The 27,908-nt window shown below is 48.1% G+C and overlaps 2 protein-coding genes across 2 annotated transcripts in view; one reads left to right on the forward strand and one right to left on the reverse strand.

Annotated features, from left to right (window-relative positions):
* The window catches only part of LOC105096090 (sterol 26-hydroxylase, mitochondrial), a 38,818-nt gene extending 34,990 nt beyond the window's left edge, over nt 1-3,828 (forward strand). Inside the window, exons 3-9 of the mRNA XM_010988340.3 lie at nt 1,134-1,333; nt 1,461-1,658; nt 1,801-1,973; nt 2,576-2,742; nt 2,956-3,037; nt 3,117-3,329; nt 3,471-3,828. Coding sequence (XP_010986642.1) covers nt 1,134-1,333; nt 1,461-1,658; nt 1,801-1,973; nt 2,576-2,742; nt 2,956-3,037; nt 3,117-3,329; nt 3,471-3,590 — 1,153 coding nt within the window. The 3' untranslated portion in view covers nt 3,591-3,828. The remainder of the gene's footprint in view (nt 1-1,133; nt 1,334-1,460; nt 1,659-1,800; nt 1,974-2,575; nt 2,743-2,955; nt 3,038-3,116; nt 3,330-3,470) is intronic.
* Nucleotides 3,829-9,422: 5,594 nt separating this feature from the next.
* Nucleotides 9,423-17,415, reverse strand: PRKAG3 (protein kinase AMP-activated non-catalytic subunit gamma 3). The gene is given in 14 exon segments (XM_064485182.1): nt 9,423-10,957; nt 10,959-11,060; nt 11,419-11,565; nt 11,752-11,789; nt 12,896-13,061; nt 13,197-13,323; nt 13,524-13,578; nt 13,796-13,841; nt 13,944-14,002; nt 14,498-14,579; nt 15,593-15,996; nt 16,328-16,483; nt 16,957-16,996; nt 17,359-17,415. Coding segments are annotated over 14 exon segments (1,524 nt in total). The 5' UTR covers nt 17,395-17,415; the 3' UTR covers nt 9,423-10,891.
* Nucleotides 17,416-27,908: the final 10,493 nt, after the last annotated feature.

The raw sequence follows: 27,908 nt of genomic DNA on the forward strand, positions 1-27,908 counted from the left end.
AATTTTATAACTGGCATAAACATTTCCATTGCATCAAAAACAACAAAATACCTAGAAATAAACTTAACTGAGGAGGTTACCTATACTCTGAAAACTGTAAAACATTGATGAAGGAAATTGAAGATGACGCAAAGAAATGGAAAGATATCTTGTGCTCTTGAATTGGAAGAATCAATGTTATCAAAATGGCTGCACTACCCAAAGGAATCTACAGATCTAATGCAACCCCTATCAAAATACTCACAGCATTCTTCACAAAACTAGAACAAATAATTCCAAAATGTATATGGAGCCATAAAAGACCTCGAACTGCCAAAGCAATTTTCTGTAGACAACCAGCTTTTTAAAAATTGACCCATACCCAGCTTGCTTAGGAAAAGTAACAGGTTTGGGGGACAGCTGAGGGTAGGGGTAGCCCTTGAATATTAAGTCCCCCATGGAAGGCATGTTCCCACCCATGTGAACATACCAGCCTAGCCAGGGTGGGAACCCAACCACCTATGGAATGGCTGTGATAAGAAGGCCTGCATCAGCCTGGCTTTCTCTGTCCCCTTGGCCCATTGAGCCAATTGGAGCATAAAAGTCCAGAATCTGAGCCCCCGGGAACCCTAATTTGCTCCCCCTTTTCTTCTTATCCTCCACACAGAGGGGTTGGAACCATCATAGCTCCTCTTCATTTCACATACAGAAGATTCTGGAGTTGTATCATCCTAAGATAATCATAGTCAACATTCATTAAACATTCAGTATCTGCCAGGCACTAATCTAAGCATGTTAATTATCCTACAAGATAGTCACTCTAAATTCCTGTTTATTCCCATTTTACAGAAGGGGAAACTGAGGCACAGAGAAGTTAAGTCACTTGCCTAAAGTCACTCAGCCAGGCATCATCTGACCTGTGATTTGATCCTAGATCCAGATGCCCACCTTAACCACTTTCTTTAATGCTGTAGTGAGATTCAGAAGTTTTATGATTCAAAGATTCTGTCATTTGAAAGTTTGTGATTCCATAATTCTAGATCTAGGAGTCTGAAATTTTCCTTGACTCTCTAGGGATCTCAGCGTGGGAAGATATCATCTAACTGAACCCCCATCCGATATTTATATTTGTGCTGCTCCTCCATTCTCTATAGGGAAGGACATCAGTGGTACCGGCTGCGCCAGGCTCTGAACCAGCGGATGCTAAAGCCAGCTGATGCTGCACTTTATGCGAATGCTCTGAATGAGGTGATCGAGGACTTCATGGTTCGACTGAACCAGCTGAGGGCGGAGAGCGCCTCGGGGGACCACGTGCCCGACATAGCTCACCATTTCTACTTCTTTGCTTTGGAAGGTACCCTTGTCGGGAGAGGGGCTGGGGTGGGTATGGGTTAGGGGTCGGTTGTGCTCTCCTCCTTAAAGGCCCCTGGGTTCTGTATGCTGTGGCCCTGCCTCCTGTGATGGCCCCTGTGCCCTGCCAGCTATTTCCTACATCCTGTTTGAGAAGCGTATTGGCTGCCTGGAGCGCTCCATCCCCCAGGACACCGTGGGCTTTGTCAGATCTGTCGGGTACATGTTCCAGAACTCACTCTACGCCACCTTCCTCCCCAAGTGGACCCGTTCCCTGTTGCCTTTCTGGAAGCGATACCTGGATGGCTGGAACACCATCTTCTCTTTTGGTGAGGAGTCCAGGGAAAGAAGTTGGGGCATGGGTGCCAGGGTTTGTGCTGTAACAGAACCTTCTCCTGGGACCATCTCTCTGCATCCTTGGAGAGCATGACTTTTGGCCTCATCCTTTCTTGTTCTCCATTGTCCCCGTAGGGAGGAAGCTGATTGATCAGAAAGTCAAGGAGATAGAAGCCCAGCTGCAGACAGGGGTCCCAGAGGAGACCCGGATATCTGGCTACCTGCACTCCCTGCTGACCAGTGGACAGCTCAGTCCTGGTGAGGCCGAGGGTAGCCTGCCTGAGCTGCTCATGGCTGGAGTAGACACGGTGGGTGATTGGGGGTGGGCAAGGAGACCAGGGGCTCCCCTCCTGAACCAGCTCCCCACTATCCCCCACCTGAACCTAACCATCATCCCTTCAGGTACCTGCTTCTCTTTCCATAACATGGATGTAGAGCTGGAAGGAAAAGGGGATCACTCAGCCTGGTGGAAGCAGACAGGGAGTGGCTCAGGTCCTTTTGTAAGAGGGATTCCCTCACCTCCCAGAGCCTCTCTTGGACAGCTAGGAAGTTTCATCTCACATCTACTCCACTCCTTTGTGCTGTACTCTAAGCAGAGAGTTGAAGAGCTCGTCCATAGCACCTTCTAAGCAGGGCATCCTTCCTGTCCTTTCGTCATGTTGGTTTTCTCTGTTTCAGTCTCCTCTGCTGTTAGAGTGTGATTCTCCATCATATTAGTCATTATCCCACAGTGAAGTCACATTGAGCATGGAGGGAGGGCCATAAACCCTGGAGTCTAATCCTGCCATACTCGTGGCAAATTAATTTTTCTCCCACATTTTTCACACATTCACTCCCACACCCTCCCACCACCTAACTGGCCTCTTTCCTAGAAATCCCTCCTCACTTCTTCTCTTACTCCACCTTCCAGACATCCAACACTCTGACATGGGCCCTGTACCATCTTTCAAAGAACCCAGAGATCCAGGCAGCCTTGCATGAGGAAGTGGTGAGCGTGGTACCTGCCGGGCAGGTGCCGCAGCACAAGGACTTTGCCCACATGCCCCTGCTCAAAGCTGTGCTTAAGGAGACCCTGCGGTAGGATGCTGTCCCCAGGAGCAAGGGTCTGTGTGTGTGGGAGGACTCAGAGACAGGAGTGGGAAGTGGGGGCTGGTGGGCTATGGCCAGGGCCAGGAGTGAGATGGGAAGAAGGGCCTGGAGGACCAGAGGGGCGCGGCTGAAGAGGTGGGAAGTGTGGACACTCAGCCCCTCCTTGGATCCAGAGGTAAACCTGCATTCCTTTCCCTGTAGCCTCTACCCCGTGGTCCCAGTGAACTCGCGGGTCATCGTGGACAAGGAAATAGAAGTTGGTGGCTTCCTCTTCCCCAAGAACGTGAGTGGAGCTAGAGAACTAGGGTTCCCAGGGGTGCCCGCATCCCTGTGCTGATGTGTTGCCCGCTTATCTTCTGCAGACCCAGTTTGTGTTCTGCCACTATGTGGTGTCCCGGGACCCTAGCATCTTCCCTGAGCCGGACAGCTTCCAGCCCCAACGTTGGCTGAGGAAGAACCAGCCTGATGCCCTCAGGGTCCAACACCCATTTGGCTCTGTGCCCTTTGGCTATGGGGTCCGAGGTTGTCTGGGCCGCAGGATTGCAGAGCTGGAGATGCAGCTGCTGCTGACAAGGGTGAGTGGGGAGAGGCAAGAGGGATACGGGGGCCAGGGAGGGGTGCTGAGGGAGGAGGGAGGCACAGGGTGGGAGCATGCAGAGGAGGGCAGGGGATGGAGGTCACAGACTCTAATTGCCCATGTGCCTTTTACCTCCCAGCTGATCCAGCAGTATGAGGTAGCCCTGGCCCCTGAGACAGGGGAGGTGACGAGTGTGGCTCGCATCGTCCTGGTTCCTAATAAGAAGGTGGGCCTGCGTTTCCTGCAGAGACAGAGCTGAGCTGGGCCTCTGCTGTCCTGGGACAGCCCCCTCCCTCCCTCCCTCCCTGGCACATGAGGAGGGAGAGAAAGGGGCTGCCAGGTACCAGAAGTCAGAGAAACTCAGTGCACTTCCTGTAGAACCCTGAGCTTTTGCCACTTTTATCATTTTGAGCATCTTCCTCTCAGATAAAAGGCCACTTCCATGTCACATTGCTAACCTGACGGAAAATATAGAATAAAGGGGGTTTTATTGATAATTGGAGACCTTTGTCATTCTTTTTGATGACCAGCATCTGAACCTCTTTCTGTAGTTGGGGAACACCCTCTCCCCACCTAGAGAACTTGGTGGGAGGCAGAGCCACCTCTTTCAATGGAAACTGAGAATACCATATGCTTTCCCAGAACTCAAAGAGAGGCCTTGGCTTCACCTGGCATTGGCTGGGCCTTGCCCAAGCAGAAGCTGCAGAGCAATTCCCCAGGCACTGAGAGGGGCACCCTCTTTTGAAAAGAAAGTGCTTAGATAAAGGCAGTGATTTGCCTCAAAAATGGTTGGAAGAGCTGTAGGCCAGGCCTACAGGAATGACCCTAAGGACACCACTGGGGGGCTGTTCAGCCTGGGAAACCCCATTGTTGGCCACACTTAGGAGGATGAGAGTTGGGAAACTCTCACAACAACTGTTGGCCCCAGAGCTACTCCATGTCTCCCAGGGCTGTGCTGGCTAAAGAAAAAGACAAAAAGATGTCCCCTCCTCCTGATTGCCCCTGACAGCAGAAAGAGCAGGACCAGCAGAAGCATAGTCTCTGCCTCAGGACCACCTTCCAAATCTCTCTCTGTACAGCTGAGGCACCAGTGGAGCCTAAGTCCAGCCTGGAACTCTAGCTTCAAGAGAGTCTGGGGATTGTAGTTTTTAGCTTTCCAGCCTCTTCAGTGCAGGAAGCCAACTATAAGGGAGGTGCGTTGACATGCAGATCCATGTACCACCACATAGGCCTGAAAAGTTGACAGATCCCAGCCTTAGGGAGGCCCAGCCCCAGTGGTAAATTTCTGCTGAGTCTTGGAAAACCAAAGTAGAATTTCTTTTGTCTGTGGGGATTTGAATTTGAGCCTATTAAAAAAATCCTGTTGTTGCAACAATTAAAATCCTTCAGTGGCCCCCCTCAGCCCTGAGGCAAGGTCCAAAGTCCTTACTGTGGCTTAGAGTTGTGTTCTGGCACCCTGCCCCCCTCAACCCCCCACCCAGTCCACCCTTTCCACAGCTGAGCCTGAATTCCTTGTATTTCCCTGAGCACATTATGCTCTTTCCAGCCTCAATACTTTGTACTCAGTGTCCTCTATCCTTGGAACACCTTCTTCACCAACTGGTGTGTCATCTCAGACAGCTTGCTCTTCCTCAGGACTCAGCTCAAATGTCACTGCCTCTGCAAAGCCTTCCCTGACCTCTCTGGGCAAGCGTGAGGACTTGTTCTTGTGTTCTTCCCTGTCCACCCCCGACGGAACCAACACTCAGCGTATTCTCCTTGGAGGCCCCACTGTCTCCTCAACCAGCTGGGAACCCCACGGAGGACACAGTCTCTGTGTCTAACTCTGTGTCTGGTACTGAGGAGGCAATTAAGAGATGTTTGTTGAATGAGAAGAGATTGGAATAGGAAAGGGAAGAGAAGGAGAGGGGAGGATACAGAGCTTTCTCTGTTGAGAAGCGAAACCTGGAGAGGATTGGGTAGGATTCCTAATTATAAGGCCATGGCTGTCAAACGCACCTGTGCAGGGGTTCACCTGTAAGAGATCTTTACAAATGCAGAGAGTGGGAGCTGTGCTTGGAGGGTACCAGGATCTCTGTCACAAAGTCAACCAGAGCAGACTTCTGCCTTTCCCAGTGTGCTGCTCCTTCAGACCACCAAGGGTCAGCTGCCCAAGCCACGTGAACCCCTCAGTGCTGGCACTTGGGTGCAGGGGAAGTCTGTGTGATGAGGCTGGGGATTGGGGCTTGATCGCACCTTTCCAAGGTCAGCATTCATGGTCTGCAGCACAGTTAATGAATTTATAGGTTAATCTCAGATTAAACTCTGAAGATCTTGTATACCCATAAGATAGAACACTATTCAGTCATAAAAAAGGAATAAAGTACTGATCCATGCTACATCATGGACGAACCTTGAGAACATTATGCTAATGAAGGAAACCAGACACAAAAGGCCGTATCTTATATGATTCCATTTATGTGAAATGTCCAGAATAGGCAAATCCATAGAGACAGAAGGTAGATTTAGTGGTTGCCAGGAGAATGGAGAGTGACTGTTAATGGATATGGATTTTCTTTGGGGTGATGAGTATGTTCTGGAATTGGATCGTGCTGATGGCTGCACAACTTTGTGAATGTACTAAACACTAATGAATTGTACACACTGAAAGAGTAAATTTAATGATGTGTTAGTTATATCTCAATTAAAACAAATCTATGAAGATCAGTTTGGTAAGATTGTTGTAGAAATAGCTGCCAATGGAAGCCATACCTCCAGAGGCACCACAGGAAATTGTGAAGCAGCACTGCCCTGCTGGGCGTCTTTCTGGCCTAAAATCCAGTCTCTAATCAGAAATCAGAAATGCAGAACCGAAACAAGAGCTCAGAGGATTGGTGAAGTAATGATGTCCTTGTGAGGATTAACCAAAGAGCAGGCTATATCCCCTTACATTGTAATGAGGTGCAGGCTCAGCCTCAGAGGCTCCTCCCCTAGAAATGTTTGCCATCGGTGACAAGTGACAAATTATGTTCTGAAAGATATTAAGAGCCCAAGGGCTATTGACGCAACTATGAAACCTTGCCCAGAGTTTGCTACTGGAAAGCCTACAGCACAGCTCTGGGAAGAGAAGACTCCTACTCGGAACAGAGGAAAACAAAATACAGCATGGTCAGAGAGGTCTTCTATTTATACCTGAGGTTCTTTAAAAAATTTTTTTAAAGATCTTTATTGAAATATAATATACTTACAGAAAAATGAATATACCATAAGTGTACACGAAGTTCTTTTGCTAATCTTGGGAGTTGAAAATGGCCTCTGTCAGTTTATATGCCGTCACGTCTCCTGGACACAACTTACTGAATGTAACTGGAAAAAAATGTCTTTCTTTGCAGTGAGTCATTCAAAAACATATAATAGTCATAGGATATAATGTCGTGAATCAATTATACTTCAAGTTTTAAAAAGCCAAGGTGTAGAAAACACGCACACACGAATAGCTGTCGGGTGGGTGTGATGTAATAGTGTGGGCTCTTTCTCTTGCAGCTTTCTCTCTGGATGGTGGAAGTATCAGCCCAGTTTTGAGGGCTGGCACAAAGCCCATCAGTGGCCAGTGATGGGGCACACTTCCAGGGCCTAGGGTCGCAGGGACTCTGGGCTGCTCCTATAAGTCACAGTGCAGAGATGTCACAGTGAGGCTCCCTGATAACCCAGCCTGACCTGACTCCAGTAGGAAAGAACAATAGGATTTAGGGTAATAGCAGAAGAGTAGACATTAATTCAGCACAGCAGATACACCTTTGACTAAAAAGAATGTACACATCTTGTTACTTCTATTCCAGCTAATTTGAATTTGTCAGCCAAATTAGGGTCCATATTTTTTGGGTGAGACTTTGAAAAAACAGCATATCTTTTAAACAACCATGCAGCACTGAAGAAGAAAAATAGAGTACGCAATGTTTTCTGGCTGTCTGCATGCTCCATTCTATAGAAGTTTTAGCCTGAATAGACTTTGGCTTGGTAATGTTAGTTTGTTTTCAGGTCATTATTCACAATTCCAGTTTTAATATGCATGTCAAATAAAACCTGGACAATTGTCTTCATGCAATGGACATACATGACATTGTACTGAATTCTGCACTTAAGGATGTTTGGAAGAAGAGAAGTGAGAATACCAACAAATCGTGTATCTGTAATGTTGTGCCGTTACTCTTAGCCAGTGCTTCTTGTAGCTCTTAGTCATAATAAATAATAGACCCAATAAGTGACAAATGATTTTACTAATCACAAGAACGAGGCATTCTTATTTCTCAGCACACTGCCATGCTCGTCACGTGTTATTAATCATGTCTCTAGTTTCTATAGAAAATAAATACAGTTGCCCAGGCCCCACCCCCAAGTCCGAAAACTAGTATCTTTGGGAATGGGGCCCTGGAATTACGCATTTTGTAACGCTTCCCAGGTGATCCTGTTGGATACCCAGGGTTGAGAACTGCTGAGGGCACGGGGAGAGGAGAGACAGGTGGAGCTAATGAGGTTGTGGGAGTCTAGCCTGGAGACCACAGAACCTCTGAGGGGCCTCGGAGGCCAGGGGAGGAGTTGGAGGCATGACGCCTGGAGAACTTGGTCAGCCCAGGCTCACACGCACGAGCAGAGGGGACAGCGGGGCGGTTTCACACTTTGATTCTGAGCTCGGGTGAGAGTAGTCGCAGTTCCCACCCAGCAGCTCTTCACTTCTCTTCCAGCAGCCAGGATGCTGGAGGGCTGAGCTGTGGTCAGAGCAGGGGGCTAAGGCCTCGGGGTGGTGGGTCCCTCACAGAAGGGCCTGAGGGGGACAACTGCTGGGTCCTCAGCATGATGGGTTACCCTCAGGAGAGTGAAGACCTGTCTGCTTCCAAGGGGAGAAAGAGTTGGAGAAAGAGTGCTTTCCTCAGGCTGCCCTTCCCAGCCAGAGCCTGTGCTGTGACCACTGAAGTTCTGTTCATACAGAGCCACCTGGGGCACCGCTTGAAAAGACTGACCCTGCTACACTTTGTTTGAGCCCATGGTGACAGCCAGTCGTAGGCTCCCTAAGGACACTGTCACTTGAGACAGGCCCTGAGGGCACCCCATCCCACCCTCCCACTTGAACCCAAATCCCAGACCTTCCCAGATTGGGCCAGAGCAGAACCAGCCCTGACAAACTGGTTATGGCAAAACCGTAAACAGAAGCTGAGTGTCTATGAGAAAAATACACTGACTGCCTGACACATCAAACACAGGTGTCCCCACTCTGTTGCTCTGTGAGGTAAATGGGGTAGGATCGTATTTTAGAAATATTAACCTACCCTCTCCCCGCAGTGTCCACCATTACTCCTCCAGAGGCAGTGGGGGGTGGGCAGGGACAGACAGAGCAGAAGCCCAGTCTTGGCTTGGGAATTTCAAAAACCCAACTCACAGGGTAGGTGGCAGGAACTCAAGACACATACAGTGGGTTTGGAAGAATATATGATGAGTTAAGAAAAAGGCCCACTCTTTCCCTACCGCATAGAGATTCCACAGGCTGGTGGGTGTTGGGGAAGCAAAGAGACTATAGATATTTTGGGGAATCCTGACAAGGGAGCTGTGTCTGAAGGGAGGGGGAAGTATGATAAATACCCTAGAGAGGTTTGGAGAAGATAAGGGTGGAAGAGCCCTGAGTCCCATATTTCCTGGGTAGAGGCTGAGAAAACAGCAAAACACAGAGTAGAACAGACTGTCCATCTCAGCAGATGGACTTAGGATAGCCCCGCAGAGCTTCCTGAAGCCCGGAGGGGTGCAGGACCAGAAGCTAAAATGTCCTTATGCCTGGGAAGCAGGCGGGCCCAAAGAGGCTCATAAGGAGTGAGGGAGCACCCAGCAGGGGCCATGCCCACCAGTGACCAACCAAGTGACAACCACATGGGAATGGGGATGTTTTAGCAGGTGCTAGCATGGATGGAGGACGATGGCTGAGGAACAAAGTCATGCAATGGACTTAAAATCTCCCCCAGCACCGCACTTAACCCCAAGAAAAGGTGGGAAGGGAAGCCTAAATTGACGGAGATCAATTTCTACCAAATGGTAAGACGGAGTTCATAAAAAAAATTACATTCAGTGTGAGAAAAATTGTTATGTTTCTTGCAGATTAGAGTTTATGGACTGAGTTGTACCTGGTATGTAACTATTATTTTCTTTATAGTTTTGTTATAAATAAAAGATGAAAAAAATTTTGGTGGAATAACACTCCACACAAAGAAGAAACATCACTTGCAGCGTTTGTCAATGACAGATTTTCCTTCAGGTCTTTGGATTCAGAGAACACAGGGATCTTGCCACAAGTTCAGATCAAATGATCATAGCATATTCTGAGTGAAACTTATATAAAACCTAAGTTCATGGATTGTTCTTTTTCTTTTTGTTTTCTCGATTGTTCACCCTCAGTGATCCAAATACAGGACTGAGAATAGTGCTCGCTGATAAGAGCTAAGGTTGAGAGTGGAGGGCTGGGGTCCCACTCCAACAGGCAGCTCTCCAAAACTGCTGCTCCATGGGGACCCCCAGGCAGCCCTGAAATGCAGTGCTGGGAGAGCAGGAGGGCAGTGGCAAAGAAGTGAAGAACCACAAGGGCAGGTTTCATGCGGGAAGCACAACTGAGACTCCCAGGAGCTGGGGCCACAAGTGTCAGGTGGTCCAGGAGCCGAAGAATCCAGAGCCCCTGCCTGAACCCATGGGCTGAGGGCTCCCCACCCACAGGGGCCAGGTCGGGGGAGAATGGTGAGGGTGGACACGGAGTTGTCAGCCCTGGGGTAATCCTAGTGCCTCTGGTTCAGAGATCTCCAGGCTTGACTCAGCTGTTCTCTTTCATTGCATCATCCCACAGTGTATCAGGCATTCCTGAGGGCTTCTGGGAGCACACGCAGGGCAAGGGCAATCGGGGAGGGCTGGAGAAGCCTGTGAGGGAAAGAGAAAGGAAGACAGTGACTAAACGGGGAGGGGAGGTTGCCTTTCCAATAGGGGAACCTAAATGTTGCCAGCCACTGCTAAGCAGGTGGAATCTGCGCCCCCCACCCTCTGCAGACCCCTAGCCGACATGCTACCAGAAAAGAGTCTGAGATCATGTCAACTTGGCTGAGATGAGTGCTTAGATAGAAACTCCCTCTTTTCAACCTTAGTTCTTACCAAGTGTGGAAATTCCATTCAACCACGGTTTATTAACTTGTTCCCTTCCAGTGGAATTCCAAGCAGGCAGGAATTGAATTGTGAGAGGACAGATCAATCTCCTGGGAGCCCCTGAAGTCACATCACTGCCCTTGATTTCACTCCAGCCCCTGTCCACCCTCAGCTGAGAATAGGATAAGAGTGGTTGGCCCCACAGTGAGTCCTGACATTTGTAATTTTCATGAGGCTGATCAGCTCTGAGTGGGGCCACTCCCATCCTCAGTGTCCCCAAGTCTGAGATCTGGGCACCTGGAGAGACTGAGGGGCTGATGCTGAGGCCCATGGCCCAGGGCAGAGCCTACCTGGACAAGAGCCGAACCAGCAAATGGGGGTTGGGGAGGTGAAGGCTGAGTCCCCCAGCTCCCTTCACTGGCTTCCAGGTGTGGAAAGGGGCCTGAGAGTGAGGACTCCGATGGTCTCAGGCCCCGAGGGCATCGATGCCAGCAGGGCTGAGCACCAGAGCCTGAAGGATGTCGGAGAGGGACACCACGCCCAGGAGGTGCTGGGTCTCATCCACCAGCACCAGCCGGTGCACCTGCGGATCCACAGGGGCTCAGTGAGGGGGCAGTGCCATGTGGCTATGGCAGCCACCAAGGTTGACACCAAGAGTCAGGGGCAACAATTTGACATAACTCTGGGAGCAAGAGAGTGTCTCCTATTAACCAGTTAGGGGTTGCTCTGACTACCCTGGGGTGGTCAGCTGGCTATGGTCCCTAGCCCAAGGGCCCCACTGAGAGGCCAATCATGGGCCAGTGAGGACACCAAGACCTTGGCCATGAAATGGGAAGACAGGGTAGGTGCCTGATGGACAGGGCTAGCTGGAGCTGCTCATGAGAAGGACTGGGCCCTAAGGGTTGGGAGCACATATGATGGGGCAGGCATGAAGGGGGTACCTGCTCCCGGGCAATCCGGTCGATGACTTCCCCCAAGCTTTCGTGGGGCTGGCAGGAAATGACTCCCTCCAGACACAGTGTCCTCTGCCTCAGTGCTTCACCCACACTCATGTCCAGGTGGTTGTATGTTTGTTGGGCTGCCAGGTGCTGAGCAGGGAGAGAACGGCTCTTAATCAGCCCTCGGCCAGGCTCCAGCCCCACAGATATCTCCCTTTATACACTGGTAAAGGGCTCCCTCCCGGTCCACAGATATTACTCGCCCCCGCATCGATCCTCACACTACAGCTTCCCTGTGGCAGCCCCAGCTCCCCTCTGTTCCCCACAGACACTTACAATCACATCAAAGCGGGAGTAGAGGCCCACGACCTGTCCTGTGGGGGTCGGGGTGCGGGGAGAAAGGTGAGAGGAAAAACAGGGGAGAGGTCCAGGTCAGAACTAGGATGCTGTGCAAGGGCCTGGGGCAGGCTTTTGGGATGAACTCCTCAACATCCTCCCCTCCCCCTGGGGCTACTGGCTATATAATGAGGCATCAGGCTGCCACCAACTGAACTCACAGATCAAACAGCATCACAGAGAGAAACACCTGACATCACGCCTCCTGAGAGGATGAGATGTGAGTCCATGGTGTCACCTCTGAAATATTCTAGCCTCAAATGTATAGCTTGACTCTGATCGAAACTTTAGATCTAATTTCTGGTTTACAGGAAACACAGGAATAGAGGAACAATGTTCGCTTTCTGGCCACCTCCAGAAAGCAAACAGACAAACCTCTCACAACGGGACATTCTACAGGACAACTGACCCAGGCTTCTCATCATCACCGTCGTGAAAATCAAGTGAGGAGGGGACTATCCTAGGCTGAAAGAGGCTTAAGGGACAAGGAAGCAAATGCAAAGCATGGACCTTAATGAGACGCTGGTTTGAACAAATCAACTGTAAAGAATGATACTAGTAGGGAAAATGGGGAAATGAGAATTAGGACTGAATATTAGATTACATTAATACATGATTTGTAATTTTGTTAGGTGATGTAGGAAATGTACTTAATATTAAGAGATGCAGATGCAATAATAAGGGGTAAAATGACATGATTCTGTAATATAATGCATTTTAAATTCAGCCAAAAAGAAAAGAAAAAAAAGAACCAGTTATGGCAATATGTTAACAGTAGTTATTCAGGTGCATATGTGGGGTTCATTATACAGCTTTTTCTACTATTTTTGTAAAACGCTTCTTGATCTCCAGCTTCATTACAGCGATTTTAACTTTGAAACAGTTTACAGCCGTGGTTTCTTTAACCCTTTTTCAGAGCAAGAACTTGAGGTCTGGCTCAGAAAGTCTAAGTAACTGGTCCAAGCCTCAAAGGAGACAGAGACTTCTAGCCCTGACTCCACCCTGGGCCCTGAGCTGATGTCACATAGACCCCTCCTCCCCACAGTCCCAACCCAGCCAAAGCCCCCATCCTGGGCGTAGGTACCAGTTTCATTGACCACAGGCAGTGCAGACACGCGCCGGTCCACAAAGATGTCCAGTGCATTCAGGATGGGCGCTGTTTCTAGAACCACGGCCAAGTCTCGGAATGTGCCGATGCCCAGATCTTGGATGGTGCGGGAGAGGAAGGAGGGCCGGGGCAGCAGGGTGCCCTGGTTGGGTTGGGGACAGGTAGGGATCAGGGTGAAGTAGCCCCCAGATGGATCCCAAGTGCTCCCTCCCCAATCCCTAGGGCTGAAGACTTTTCAGCCCTTCAGGTCGACTCCTGAGGCTGCGCCCAGGCTCACAAAGATGTGCAGGAACTTGAGCAGCCGCTTGTGTGTGAGGATGTGGAGCACAGCGCCTGAGACTGGGTCCAGGACAGGAAGGCGGTGGATCCGGTTCTTGATAAGGGTGTAGACAGCATCGAATAGGCTGCGGAAGTGAGAGAAGTGAGCCTAGGGCAGCCTGGGGAGAGATGCCCTTCATCCCAGCCCCCTGGAAAGGAGGACAGGGTGCCAAGCCTGCCTTATCTGCAGTCCACTGAGGATGAGCCCATGAGTTCAGAACTGAGATGCTGGGGAAGGGGTCTGTGCAGAGCAAGGAGGCTCAGGTGGATGACTGGGGACGCTTACCTGTCATTGGGAGAGATGGAGACTAGAGGCTTGAAGCAGCCTTGAAGGTAGATCTCTGTAGGAAAAGCCAGAGTCAGGGCAAAGGAGCTGGCCACCCTGCCTTGCCCAGCAGCCGCCAGACTATCTCCCTTCCCTCTGGCCCACTGGGCTCCCTGTCACCCTTCCCGTGCTCCCTCCAGGAAATTCCCAATGCCCTTTCTCTGCCTGAGGTCCTTGGCCCCACCCTCACCCACACACCCTCAGCCCCTTTGCAGGTCCCCTCACCCACTCACCTCTCCAGGTCTCAATCTTATGTTGTTCAATCTCATAGATCTGGACCTAGGGACATCAACAGAGCTCCCAAAGTCAGACATGGGCCCCCTGTCCTTCCTCCACCCCAGCCCAGATGGGTGTTCCCAGGACTCCCAGCCCACTCCTCACCAAGGGGGACCTGTAATAGCGGTGCAGCACCAAGATGAAGTCTGTGATGGTCAGCATCCCTGCAGGGTTGAGAGGGGGATGGACAGGGGCTCAGTCTGGGCATTGTGGCAGGAGGCAGGTTGAGGGATCAGGCCCCCTCCCCCACCCTGCCAGTGTCCTTGGATTGAGGAAACAGTGGGGTTGCAGACAGCAGAGAGTAGGGCAGCTCCTCCCATGCTGAGAAATGGGGTTTACACTTTTATGCTTCTCCTGTAAACTCTCTCCTTCCCACCCACCCCTTTTTCATTCTCTGAATTCCTTTCTCTTCCTGTCCTCTTTTCCTACTCAGCACCTCTGACATGGGACCATAGGGTAGTACAGCTGGAGGGGTCTGCTGGTCACAACTATTCTACAGCGGGGGTCTACCAGTTGCCTACCGCAAGACTATGTTCCCTCAATGCCAGGCCCCCTGCTCTGCTCAAGCCTGTGATATGTCAGAGATCAGCCCCCAAACCACCCCACAAGGTTCCCCCTTTCCCTTCCCCATCAGCTCTACCTCCCCAGTCCATCCTCACCCACAAAGCTCTGCTTCTTGCTGTCCCACAGAGGTGCCGCCCGGACGCCATTGGCCACCAGGGCAAAGAAGGCCTTCTTGATCTGAGTGCCGGGAAGAACAGTTGAGGTTTAGTCACTCTCTGCCCTTCAAAGATCCCCTGTCCCAATCAGGGTCCTTCCTGGGACCTTCTCCTGGGCCACCCTCTACATGAGCCTGCCCTGCCTTTCTCATGTCATGCAACACTGACGTGATCCTTGTCAGCACATTTGCTGCAGAGATAAGGCTGCTGGTGGCCAGAGGTGACCCTTCACCAGGAACAGCAGGGTGTGGGAAGCTAACTCAGTGTTTCCACTCCAAAGTCATAAATGTATAGGTACACACAGTGTACTCTTTGCTAATCTAAGTACTAGAGGTATAATTATTTACATAATATTTACAAAATGTTTTTCTCCAAACAAATTTTACATTGACTCATTTTGGCCTCATCCTAAATAATACTATCTATACATGCTGGTTGTATTTTTCTAATCCATATCAAAATAAATACAGAGCTACTAAATTCAGCATATTTGTTCATATGCAGCTAGAATCAAATAATGTCCTGTGGACCGTACTGTATACCACACTTCTACTGTATGCTATACCCTGCTCTCCTACACACCATGAGAAGAATGGAGCCAGGCATTTCGTAGCTTGGCCTGATGGAAGAGTGGGGACCAGAGCTCATTCTTCTTTTCTCTTACCAAGAGTTCCCTGCTTTTTGTCCTAAGCTCCCTTGCAATGTCTTCCATATAATTTGGGGTTTGCAAAGTGTTCTCATTTATCCTGGCTTGTCCCAGGAGTCCTCTGAAACTTGTAGGCTAAAGCAGGTACTCCTATCCCCATCTTAGAGATGAGAGAGGTAAAAAGACCAACCCAAGATCCTACAAAGTTGCCAAGCTGGGATGACAATTAGTGGGTGTGCACTGAGAGTAGAAGCCCTCCTCGCCCTGCCCCAAGTCTCCATGGTGCTAAGAAGGAGTTCCGGAAGGGGCTTGTAGGGGAGCATGGCTGGCAGGGGGTCCTGGGCGGGGGGGGGGGTGAGGATGGAGGTGGGGCAGAGCTGTGGCCTCACCTCCAGCATGGTGTCGAAGATGACCAGCTTGGAGCTGGTTGCCATGGCATCGTAGCAGGTGTGCTCCTGCATGAAGTGCATGTAGACCTGGGCCCCTGGCTTCCGCAGCTCATCGTCCCAACCCAGCCTGGGTAACAGCAACTGCGGGGATGGGCATGGGGCCGGCCTCTCTTCCACCACGCCAAGCTCATCCCCCCAGGATGCTGTGGCTGAGAACTCTATGCCCAGATCCAGATCATCTGTGCTGGAGCCGGAGCCTGAGGCTGCACAGTCAAGGGGGAGGTTGTCCTGCTTTGTAGAGGGGCTGTCCACCCCGGCAAAAGGAGCAGCTTGGGCCAAGGGTGTGGCCTTGGGGAATGTGGCCTCCAGCCCGGTGGACTCAGCAGCTGGCCTGGACTGGGGACCTGTTCGGAGGAGAGGACAGTAACTCCATCTTCCAAAGCACTTTCTCATCTGCTGTCCTCACAGGAGCCTTGGGAAGCCCAGATGCTCTGGCCTCCATTTTGCAGGTGAGAGAGCTGAGTCTCAGTCACACGAGACAGTGGCTCTCTCCTGAGCTGGCCACGCTGGGCCCCTGGATCAGCAATGCGGTTGTCCTCTCCCAAGTGGGGAAACTGAGGCCACATGATGTTACGTGTCTGTGTTATGGAGGGATCCAAGGCAGAGTCCAGCCCCAACCTCGGGGACTTCCCACTGCCCCCAGTCCCATCTCCCCAGAACTGGCCTTGGCCTCACCTTCCCCTGGGCCTTGTGGCTCCCCTTCCTCTGCATCCTCCTGCTTTGTCCATCTCAAGACCTTGGTCCCCTGTTTCCCATGACTTCTTTCTGAGCTGGTGGTCATGGCAGGTGACGGCCATGAAGAGCTGTCTCCTTGCTCTAGGAAGCTCATCTCTGGAAGGGGGAATGGGGCCTGTTTGGTTAATAGGGAGTAACACAATGAAATCAATTAAAATGTTATTAACAATGATATTTAATATTTGCAAGCTTCCAAAGGGCTTTTCCTCCAACTTGTTTCTCACTCAAACCTCATAGCAATCTTACAAGGGAAGAATTATTAGCATCCCTATTTTACTAAAAGGGACCTGAGATCAGAGAGGTTATGCAATTTGCCACAAATCACACAGCTAGTAAATGATAAAGTAAGGAGGGTCCAAATCTTCAGACTCTAGGTCCCCCTTTTCTTCTTCTGAAAGAGGAGGAGGGGGGTGAGGGAAAATGAGGAAAAAGAAACAAAGAGGAACAGGAAAAGGAATGGAAGTCAAAAGCTGGGCTAGTGGAATGGAGGAGATTGGGGGCCTAGAGGCATGAGAGAAGATGAAGCTGGAGAAGAAGCTGGGTCCATGAGGAGGAGTAGCCCCACCTACCTTGATGCTCAGGTCCCTCAAGGCTGCTCCAGGAAGGGGTCTGTGTGGAGACGAATGACTGAAGGGGTGGGGAAAATGCCCTATGTTCCCAGCCACAGAGAGCTCCCCTTCCCACCACACGAGCATGCACACACACACAAACACACATAAACACCCATGACCTATACAAACACTTATGTGCATTCAGAAAGCCACCCATTCAATTATGCCAAGCCACACACAGAACCACATATACTCACACAAAGAACATACACATGCAGACACTGCATGCTCATACACACAGAGTAAATCCTGGCCAAACACACACACAGGCACGCACACGCGCGCACATCCCCGCGGCGGTGTGCTCCCGGCCCTCTGGCCTCAGCTACTCCAGCTCCCGGCCCCCAGGAACCCCTGTACCCTGCGCAGTGCGTGCTCCAGCTCGGCGGGCTCCATGAGCAAGTGCGCAACACTGTTATCTGGGCAGCACTATTCTGGGCCTGGCCCCTGGCACCCTGCCCTCCCGGATCGGGTTCTCTCTGATTGGGTGTCAGGCAACGGGGAGGAAGGAGTCCACCCACTCAGCCGCTCCAGCCCTGCAGCCTGGGAGCTGGGTGGGGTGCAGAGGGGCGTACCTGGAATTTTGATGTCCGATCCTGGGCTGCCTCCCGGGTCTCCAAGGAGAGAAGGACCCTGCTATGGGGAAGGTGGCTTGGAGCATTTCAGGGGCACTGGGGGTGGGAGGAGGCAGGATCTCAGAGTCCTGGGTTCCCACCCTGAGGGCCTCCCTCATCTTTGTCAGGTGCCAAAGGAGGGGAAGTGGAGGCAGGTTGAGCTTAACTTTTCTTCTGGTACAAACTTCGGTTATGGTGAATGAGGAAGGGCAAGTTGCAGCCAGCTGGGAGGCTGGGGATAAGGGGTTTGTGGGTGGTCCTGGGAGAGTGGCCAGTGTGTTTCCAGATGTCACATTTGAGTCCCAGGAGGCTGTCCCTGTCTCTGGTGGAGTAGTTGGAGTGGAATGGTTAGGGCAGGTAGGGAGTTGTGAAAGTCACCTTGAAGCTGTGTGGTGGGCTTGACGGCTCAGGGCCTGCACTTGTCTGCAGTGTGAGAGACACCTGCTTCTACCTGTGGAGGTAGATCCAGGTGTGCAGGAGCCTGACTTTCTTCATCCCTCTGTGTGTGCTGTTCCTGCATCTCCTGCTTGCCTGCAGGATCCCAGGCAGCTCCGGTGGCTGCCCATCCCCTTCCTTGGCATTCCTGGGGCCTGAGTCAGTGTCCAAATTGGGAATGCTGACCCAGCTGCTCCAGCTCCCCTCTCTCTGCCCCTCCCTTCCTCTCCTCCTTCCAGCCTCTTCCATCCCTGCCTTGCCATGCAGTGAATAAACACTCAGTAATGGATTAGTGGATTTCTTGCTGAATTTACTGAACACATTTCCCATCATCCCTCAAAGCCCTTTCACTGCCTCTGGGGAACAGAACAAGGGAGGGGCTCACCTTCACATGTGTCTTGGATAGTCCTGGGGGCGAGTGCAGCTCTCCTCCCACAGGATCCCTGTGGCCTGTCTCGTCTCAGATGACAGAATGTTAAAGGCACAGCTAATGGGGAAAAGATCACTTGGACCATCCCTGGAGATATGTGGTGCCTCGGATCTGAAAAAATCCCACCTTCTTACACTCTGGGCCACCTGCACAGCCAAGCCAGAGACAGAACAAGCTCAGCTCACACCACTGCTATCTCCTGCAGTACCCCAGGCAGTTCCCCCTACAGCACCAGTAGCAGGAGCTCCTCTTTAAGAAAGTCTTCTCTGATGACATTACCCTCACTGCACTGATCTGCCCGTTCCGTGTGCAAATCTCAGTGTATGCTGGGCTGGCACTCATATAACTATACATGTGACTAACTTTTATCTCTAGGCAAACAGTGGGCACCTTGAGGACCAAAATATGTGGGCTGGATGTGATGGAAAACCTGTTTGGGGGTCAGATGGACCATATTAAAATTCATTCTCAGCCATTTGACCTTGGAAAGCGTTGCTTGTTTTTTTCTGAGCCTGTTTCCACGAATGTAAAGTGAGGATAAAAACATTCTGTGGTTGAGACTGCCAGTTGCCATGCAATATCTATTTCTCTCTTCTTCCTGTAGTAACAGAAACACTTGCATTTCAACTGGAATGCCTGCCTACAATAAAGACCTAAATTCTCAACCGTTGCAGCTAAATATGGCCTAGTGATTAAATTTGGACAATTCGATGTGAGTGGTTGTGATGTGAGCAACCTCCAGGTCAGGCCTTAAAAAAAAGAGGCATTAGTTTCCCTCTTCTTTTTCCCCTTCTTTTTTATTGACGTATTTTCAGTTTACAATATTGTGTTAGTTTCTGGTGTACAGCATAGTGATTCAGTTATACATATAAATATTTCTTTTCATATTCTTTTCATAATAGGTTATTACAAGACACTGAATATAGTTCTCTGTGATATACAGTAGAACCTTGTTTTTTCTCTCTTTTCCTCTTCTGATGGCTGGAATGCTAATGTGATGGCAGGAGCTAGAGCAGCTATCTTGTAGCAAAGGTGGAAGATGCTTGTTAGAGGTTTCAGAGGCATCCTGCCAGGTTTAGATTGTCTGTAGACTATTATATGAGAGAAACAAACTTCCTTGTGTAAGTCATTTTTAAACTGAATCTTTGTTATAGCAACCAACCATGTATCCTAACTGAGGCAAAATTTGGTATCTGGAAGTGGCACTGCTTTAAAAGCCTAAAACAAACTGCATTGGTTTAGAGACTGGACTGCAGGTAGCAAAGAAAACAATTGTATGCCGGTAAGCTGGTGACCATTGTTATGTTACAGTAAAACATATGGCATATCTGTCATCCATGATGCCTTGAAACATAATCATATACTAAAAGAGCCTGTAACTCACAGAAACTGCTATGGATTGGCTGCTGCTTCCTGCTACTGTCAAATTCCTACAAGAGAAATGCCCTCAGGCTGCAAGTTGTTAAGAGGTATCTTGAACGAGGCAGCCTTAGCAAGGGCTTTACCTGTGGTCCTCAAGCACATCCAGTTCTGTACATAGTGGAAGCTGCCCCAGTGAGCAGAATAGGGAAGTTCTCTTCACCACCACGTGCATTTTTTCAGATGGCCTCAAGGAAGCCACCAGCAGTTTGAGAGAGAATGGGAATAACACCAAATCCAGAGTATATAAGCATAAAAATTATGAGAACAATGGCTGTGGTTATACAAATATGAAACCAGCCAGAAGCCTTGGACGATTTTGAGGGTGTTATATTAGCAAAGAAACTATAAACCCAGTCAGAAAAGACTGGTTTGACACCCCTCCTCCGTTGTTTCCAGCTTCTCAAATCTGCACCAGCAGGAAGAGAGCTGTGAAAGCTGTAAGGTCGGCAAGGACAGATGGGCTGTCCAAGGCAGCCACAGAGGATGTCAGGTAAGAAATAACTTCCCAGGAGGCAATGCCAGCAGCCACGTAGGAGAGTGGAAGGGCTCCATCTCAGAGAGCAGAACCAGGCAGCCAGATAAGCTGCCTGAGAAGTTACCCCACTGCAGGAAAGTGGCACTGTAATTCCTGCCCAGCTGGATTTAGTAACTGGCTAAAGATCAAGTGACTGCCAGGTATTTGTTATTCTTTTCTGTTCTGAAGTTTATCCTGTTCCTCCTCCACTGTTATTAATGGGGTGATAAATGTGTACTTTGTGAGGGGTAGCCAGGCAGTGGGTCTGACAGGGCAATATCTATTCTCCCCTTCTTCCTCTACTAGTAAGTCTCAATTTTAACGAAGTACAAGATTTTAGTTCCCAGCTTCCTTTCAGATAGTGTGGTTATATGACTAAGCTTGGCCAATGGGATCTGAGCAGTAATGTTACATGCAACTTTTAAGGGTGCCCTTGGAAGGAAGGGGCAGATTTTCCTCCTCTTGACTGGAGTTACAATACAGTGGTAGGAGCTAGATCAGCCATTTGAACCCAACAGTGGAAGATGCAAGTAGAAAACAATAGAATCTCCTCCACTCTTTATCTTATAAAGAGAAATAAACTTCTGTCTTGTTTAAGCCACTGAAGCAGCCAAGAGTCTCTCTAACTAATGCATTTATATTACAGGATCGTGGTAGGGTTAGAAATTGCAAGTGCATATAATGATGCTTACATTTATGCAGTGCTGAATATCTACCAGACACTGCAGAACACGTTGTGTGCAGTATCCCATGTAATCCCTCACAAACCTGTACGGTAAATACTTTTATTATCATAATTCTACAGGTCAGTAGATCAAGGCCCAAAGAGATTAAGTAACTTGATCAAAATCTCAAAGCTAGCAAGATGGAGCCCAGGGTCAAACCTAGTGTTTCTAGACTCTAGTACCACACTCTCAGCCATTAAGCTTAATGTAAATGAAGCTCAGGCCTGGCATGTAATATATGCTCAGTAAGTGGTTACTATAATTATTACCTTGCCACCTGCTTCCAGTCCCCTTAAACCCTCCAACTACAAGGTTCTGAAAGCAGGCAGGCTGGGGGTGGGGTGGGGTGGGGGACTCTGACTCTCCAGTAGTCATCCGTGGTGGCATCGAAGTTGGAATGGAGGAGGGCTCAGCTGAGGCAGACACCAGCATTGCTTGACACTAAAATCAGAGTGATTTTCCAGTTGTAAAAAAAGGAGCTCCTACACCTGCTCTTGCGGCCAGTCCAGCCCTACCCATCCTCTTCAGCAGGGCGAATCACCAGAGGATACTGGCTTTGGTTGGGAAATAAATACTCTTTGGGTGTCAGAGTTTAGTCTCTGGTCATGGTATCATATTTCTTGAAACCTTGCTTCTTGGCTTGCTCTCAAAACTGGGTGTAATAAGGACACTGCCCCCTGAGTCTATGGTGAATCTGGCTGCCGTCTCTGGATAGGGGATTTGTCTAGGACATGGAGTTGGGATCCTGTCTGGGTGTTATTTATATTTCAGGGTGAGTAAAGCAGCTTGAGAAGGCCAACAGAGTAGCCTAGATGCAACCATTACTGATAAATCACAAACAGGGTCCCCTGTGCCAAAGTGGTTGGGAGGCTGTGAGAGCAGCCTTCATGCCAGTCGCCCAGACACTCCCACTCCAGTCCTGTCTGTGTGGCTGAAACCGAGCAGCATCTGTGCCAACAATCCAAGGGCTTGGACAAAACCAGCACCTTGCTACTGCAATTTAGTCTGCCCCACAGGCCCCATCACTGAGCCTTTTTCTGTCAGCTGTTGGAGATTGAAGTGCACAGATGGTGCTCTTGTCTACACATGATCCATTTTATCCCTCTCTTGGTAAACCGCCAAGTTTTCCTTCAGGGAACCACAAATTCTCCAAATTCAGAGAACATGGTTTTCAGAAGGACTTAACCATGGTTCCAGGGAGTATACCTCTGATTCAGACTTAGCCAATCTGGTCACAGTGAAGAGGGGCATTGACTGAATTAATCCAACAGGGTGAATCCTGGAACTTTTGCTATAACTAATGGAAACTCTTTCCCACTGGATTTGGAGCTGTGAGAATGTAAGTATGGAGATTCTGCTATCATGCAAAGTGGAGCTGCCTGAGAATGAAGACAAAACAAAGGGCAAAAGAACCATGATAGGATGAGAAAGACCAGGTATTCCAGACATTCACTGAGCTCCTTGATCAAACTGTACCTGAAAACCCACCACTGGGTTTTTTTTCAATTACATTAACCAATAGAATCTTTTTTTGTTTAGTGCAGTTTGAATTGAGGCTTCTGTCACCTGTAGCTGAAAGAGCTCCGATACCAGAGTTAACAAAGAAACAAGGCCTAGACATTTGCAAAAGTTTCTGGGCATGATGTTCAGTCACCAAACCTTCCCAAGGAAAAGTGCACATTTGAAAAAGCAATTAGAGTAAATCAACAGGGTGTCAAGGAGGGTAAAAATGTACTTGGATAAACTACAGTGAAAGAAGAATTGGAATGGGAAAAGGTTAATGAAGGAAAACTTCCTAAAGAAGTTGAGTTTGGATATAGAAATAATAATCATGACACAGTAACTATTTACTGAACTCCAGCAAGGTAATGGGTACCGGGCTAAGCAGTCTACCTATGTGGTGGCATAATACTTTGAACATTGTAACCAAACTGAGGGGTACTTCTTTCTACCCTATAGTCCTTTTCTCACTCAAGCTTACAGTTTCTTGCCTCAAGGAAGAAATGATACAGTGCAAAGAAGAGCATCTTCTGGCTTTTGGGTTTCAAAAGTCAGGTCTTCTGGAAGGAAGGGGAATACTGTAATAGGGAAGAACAAATCTGACTCCATTTTAGATGTTTCTTTTACTTTAACCTGTGTATTCTATTGCTTTTGCTACAAGTTAACCACCAAAGGGATGTTGCCTATACGCTTAAATTATACAAAATGGCCCATCTCTGGGAACCCTGCCTCCCGGGAAGTGAGCGTTCAGCTAAAATACCTTTTATTAAGCTCACAGGAAACATCCTGACTAGGTCCACCTGGAATGACTGCAGGAAGGAAGAAATTAACATAGCCCCTCCGGAGGCTGACCAAAACCAGGTTTGACTTTACTTCCTCCCCTTTTAGTACAAAAGAAGCCTGAATTCTAAGTCAGGCAACATGGTTCTTTCAGATACTAGTCTACCATCTTCTCAGTCTGCTGGCTTTATGAATAAAGTCACCATTCCTTGCCCCAGCAACCCTTCTCTTGATTTATTGGCCTGTCGTGTGGTGAGCAGTACAAGCTTGGACTCGGCTTAAAAATTGGGGATCTTTGGCAGGCTAGGCTATTCAGAAAACATATTCCACTAAAAATGATTTTAAATGGTGGATAAGACATAAAAAGCATCTTCTTAAAAGCACTAAAAGATAAGATAGTAAAGACTAGGCCCAACTGAAAGGAAAATGGGCACACAGCGAGGCTAGGGAGAAAAGAAGCAACTTTGCTCTAAGGCATCTACCAATTCTAGCAAGAGCCATTTGGGGTTTTGGAGGCCAAGGACCCATGTAAGTTGGGAGTATGATAGGAGATCCCATCTCTAAAAAGCTCAGAATGAGTATAATTCTGAAGCAAACTAGCTGTTACCTAAATTTAACAGTCAAGGTTTTCCTCATCTGAGTGATTCAGAGAGAACCAAAGTTCGAACTTGATTTAAGTGTAAGGTCAGTAATGACCCCAGGACTGGGCAGAAACAAACACAAGTGTTATCTGGAGACAGTTACCTCTTCCAAAGCCACAAATTATTCCACAACAACCAGCACATAGTTGAAAATACTCAGGTACACAGGGAAGCTAGGAATCATGAGAAAGAGCCATCAGAAAATACAGGTAGCAGGAAAAAAACCGTTAAGAACTTCAGAAACTGGAATTATCAGATACTTTATTTATAACAAATGCTTCTTACATGTAATACAATAGGAGACAAGTTTGAAAAGCATGGAGCAAATGGGAAATTATAAAAAAGAGCGTAACAGTTTTTTTTTTTTCAAAGCAAATAGAACTTCTAAAAAATGAATGAAAAATACAGAAGTGAAAGCAAAAACTTAATAAATGAATTGAAAGGAGATTAAAGACAGCTGAAGAGAAAATAGAATGTTAGGTTAGAGGAAGTTATCCAGAGTATAATATAGAATACAAAAATAAAAATATCTTCAGAAATACATATGAAGAAATAAGAAATATACAGGCTAAGCAGAAAAATCTAAAATATATTTAAAGAGAGTCTCAGGAGAATAGAGAGATAGTAGGGTAGAAGTCATTTGATGAGATTAGTTGATATTTTCAGGAACTGATAAACGTAAGAATCCCCAGATTCTAAAAGCCTACGAATCCCCAGGAGGATAAATGAAAGAAACCCACACACGGAAACATCATAGTGAAAACTACAGAGAATCAAGGCAAAGAGAAAACAATTGGAAAGTAACTGGGGAAAAATCACTTTCAAAGAAATGACAGTCTGATAGCTGACTTCTCAATAGAAAATGAAAACCCAGAAATTAGTGCAGGATCTTCAGTGTGCTGAAAGAAAGTTAATTTAACTTATAATTTTATACAAAGATAAAATTTACAAGGAAGATAAAAAAATGTATTTTATGGCAAACAAAAACAGAGTTTACCTCAGTGAAGGAAATTTCTAAAAAATATGCTTCAGAAAGAAAAAAAGTGGTCTTACATGTCAGATCTGAGAACCAACACGGTATAAACAGCAGGGAAAGTGGTAAAAATGTAGACAAATCCAAATGAATCATAACTGCAAAAAACTAAGAATTATGTCCTGTGAGGTTAGAATTGAAATACTGCCAACCATAACATACAAATCAGGGGTGGTGAAAACAGAGTATTTAAAGTATTTGAAAATCCTTGTGTTATCTGGGAAGAGGAAAAAGTTTTGATTACCTTTAGATTTTGATATATTAATCATGTATGCTGTAATGTCTAGAAAAAGCCCTAAAGAATAAAAAACAGAGTTAGTAAATAAAAGAAGGAAGAAATTAAAGAACAAGAAACAAAACAGGTGGGACAAGTAGAAAGCACAGAAGATTTCAGAGAATAAAGATGAATTAGAATGATACTTCTTTAGCCCCAAGAGGAGATAAAGATCTCTTGGTCTGGTAGGAAGAGAAGAGTTAACATATGTGGGTCCCTGAGGAAGGAGAGCCACCTGTTCCCCGCCCTCCCCACCACTGTCTGGTTTGTGGGATCTAAAAGCAGAGGTAGTCTGTGCCTCACTTCCTGGATAAAATCCAAAGTAGAAAGTGTTACATGGTATATGTGGGGAGATAGGCCGTTAGATTGCTTTACAGGTTTCCCCAAACCCAGCATGGTAAGGGAGCAGCATTCCTTGGATCCCTTGGATGCTTTGGATCCTAGCATCCAAGAGCAATGCGGGAGATCAAGTCTTTGCAGGTCACATGACATTTCCCTCGACATAGCATAGTACCTAGGCAGTAAGAATGTTTATTGTGTGCCCAATAGTGGGACAGAAGTGGTGAGAGAGAGAGAGGATGAGAATGAGGAACAGCACAACAGCTACCTGTATGGCACATCAACTATGGACCAGATGGTTTGATGGATGCCTCAAGTGGATGCCAGGGTGGACAGAGGATGACTGAGAGCCAAATACCTACTCTTACACCCAAACTCCGCCTCAAATAAATTCTCAGGAACTTAGACACAACCTCAGAGGAGTTGAGGAGACCCTGAATTAATTGAGATTAAATTTCTCAGAGGGCAGGCTGTATCAGTAAATATCAGGCAGAAGTAATAGAAAACTCAGTCCAAATTGGCTTTAACAAGATAGAGATGTATCGGTTCGCTTAACAGAGCGTCCAGGGGCAGGCTGGGCTTCCAGTTACTTTGATCCAGTGGCTCTGATATATTCTCCCTTGATTGTCTTAGCTTTGCTTTCCGCTGGTGCCAGCTTCAAGTACTGAGGTAGCAGCAGCAGTTCTGGGCTCCTTTTTGATGCCCGAAAACATCCAGAAGAAAAGAGACCAACTTTTCTTGTACTTTCTTTTAAGAGAAGGAAACACCTTCCAAAAGCCCTGGGCAAACTTCTCTTTGTATCTCATTAGCCCAAACTGAGCCACATGCTCATTCCAGAACCAATCCCCATCACTGGGAGGACACATTTGACTTATCGGGGCTCATCCTTGACTGGGGTTAATCCTCCCATAGACATGGCTGCTACAAAGTAAGAAGAAATAGAATGAATATTTCAGAATAAGCGCAACCACAGTCCTCCCATTTAGTCGCCCAATATTCACACACACTCTCTGTGCTATGTTATACACAACTTCAGAAGTGCCCACCCTAATGAAATGCACTCACAGCCTTCTAAAAAAAGGACCACCCAAACTTCATCCCATTATGTATCCAGGTACAAACCCAGCATCTCTAGGGGATGTGCAAGCCTGTCCAGCAAGTCAGTTATGTGCACCTGGATTAAAAAAAAATGGATGGGAGAATGAGGTGTCTTGTGAGTTTGGAAAACTCTGAGCCTCGGTGTCCTCAGGAATTAAATGAGAATAAAAATGTCTGCTTTACAGGCTGTGATACTGATTTAAAATAAACTAAATAATGACAAAAACAAACCAATATGAGCTGTGTGTATTCACATCTCGCTGCTGATCGTAATAAATATACTGCATTTGTAGCTGATACGCCAAAATCCTGGAGCTCAAAGTGATACCCTTTGACTAACAAGAGACCTATTATTTTCCCCTGGGATTGACAACTCTCATCCCCCACAACCCCAGCCCATGCTGCCTCTGCCAGTAACTCCTTCTCGGAGTTTGAGTCAACTGTTCCAACACACAGTCAGCTCTATCTTGCTGGCTGCAGTCCCACTGTCCTGGTGCTCTCTGCACTTACCACCTTCTCCATTGGCTGAGGCCCCTCCATGGCCCACACGGCCTGTGCCATTTCCTTACTCCTCTGCCCACAGAACTCTGTGGCTTGTGTCTCTCTCTTTGGCCAACAAAAACTTTCCATCTACTTCAGGTTAGCTATTTCAACTTCTGTCCCCTAGAGATACCCTTCACTCCTTTGAATCACACCTTCTCCATCCCAGAGTCTCAGGGTGTGGAGTGGGGACTGGATCATGGTCAAGTTCAACTTCACTTCCCACCTGGATTCGCAGCATCCTCCAGCATTCCAGCCCTGCTGCCCAGTAGCACCTCCTCTACCAGATTTCTTTGACACCCAGTATCTTTGTCGCAGGAACCCATTAGCTCATTCACTCCCCCCTCGCCCCGCTTCTCAGTCTATCTTCTTCAGGAAATCCCAGTTCACTGGCTGCATATGTTTAAATGCCAATAACAGGCCAAATTCACATTCTCTCCTGTAGAGTCCCTGGGTAGCGTACAAACTCGAGTAGACATCTGTCCTAAGCAGTCCTAGTTTACCTAGCAGCACAGAGAACCCTGGGGAAGAGTCTGGGCCTCAGCAGAGCTTCTGCTCTGCCCAG

The sequence above is a fragment of the Camelus dromedarius genome, chromosome 4 (assembly GCF_036321535.1).
Source record: "Camelus dromedarius isolate mCamDro1 chromosome 4, mCamDro1.pat, whole genome shotgun sequence".
Taxonomy (NCBI): Eukaryota; Metazoa; Chordata; class Mammalia; order Artiodactyla; family Camelidae; genus Camelus; species Camelus dromedarius.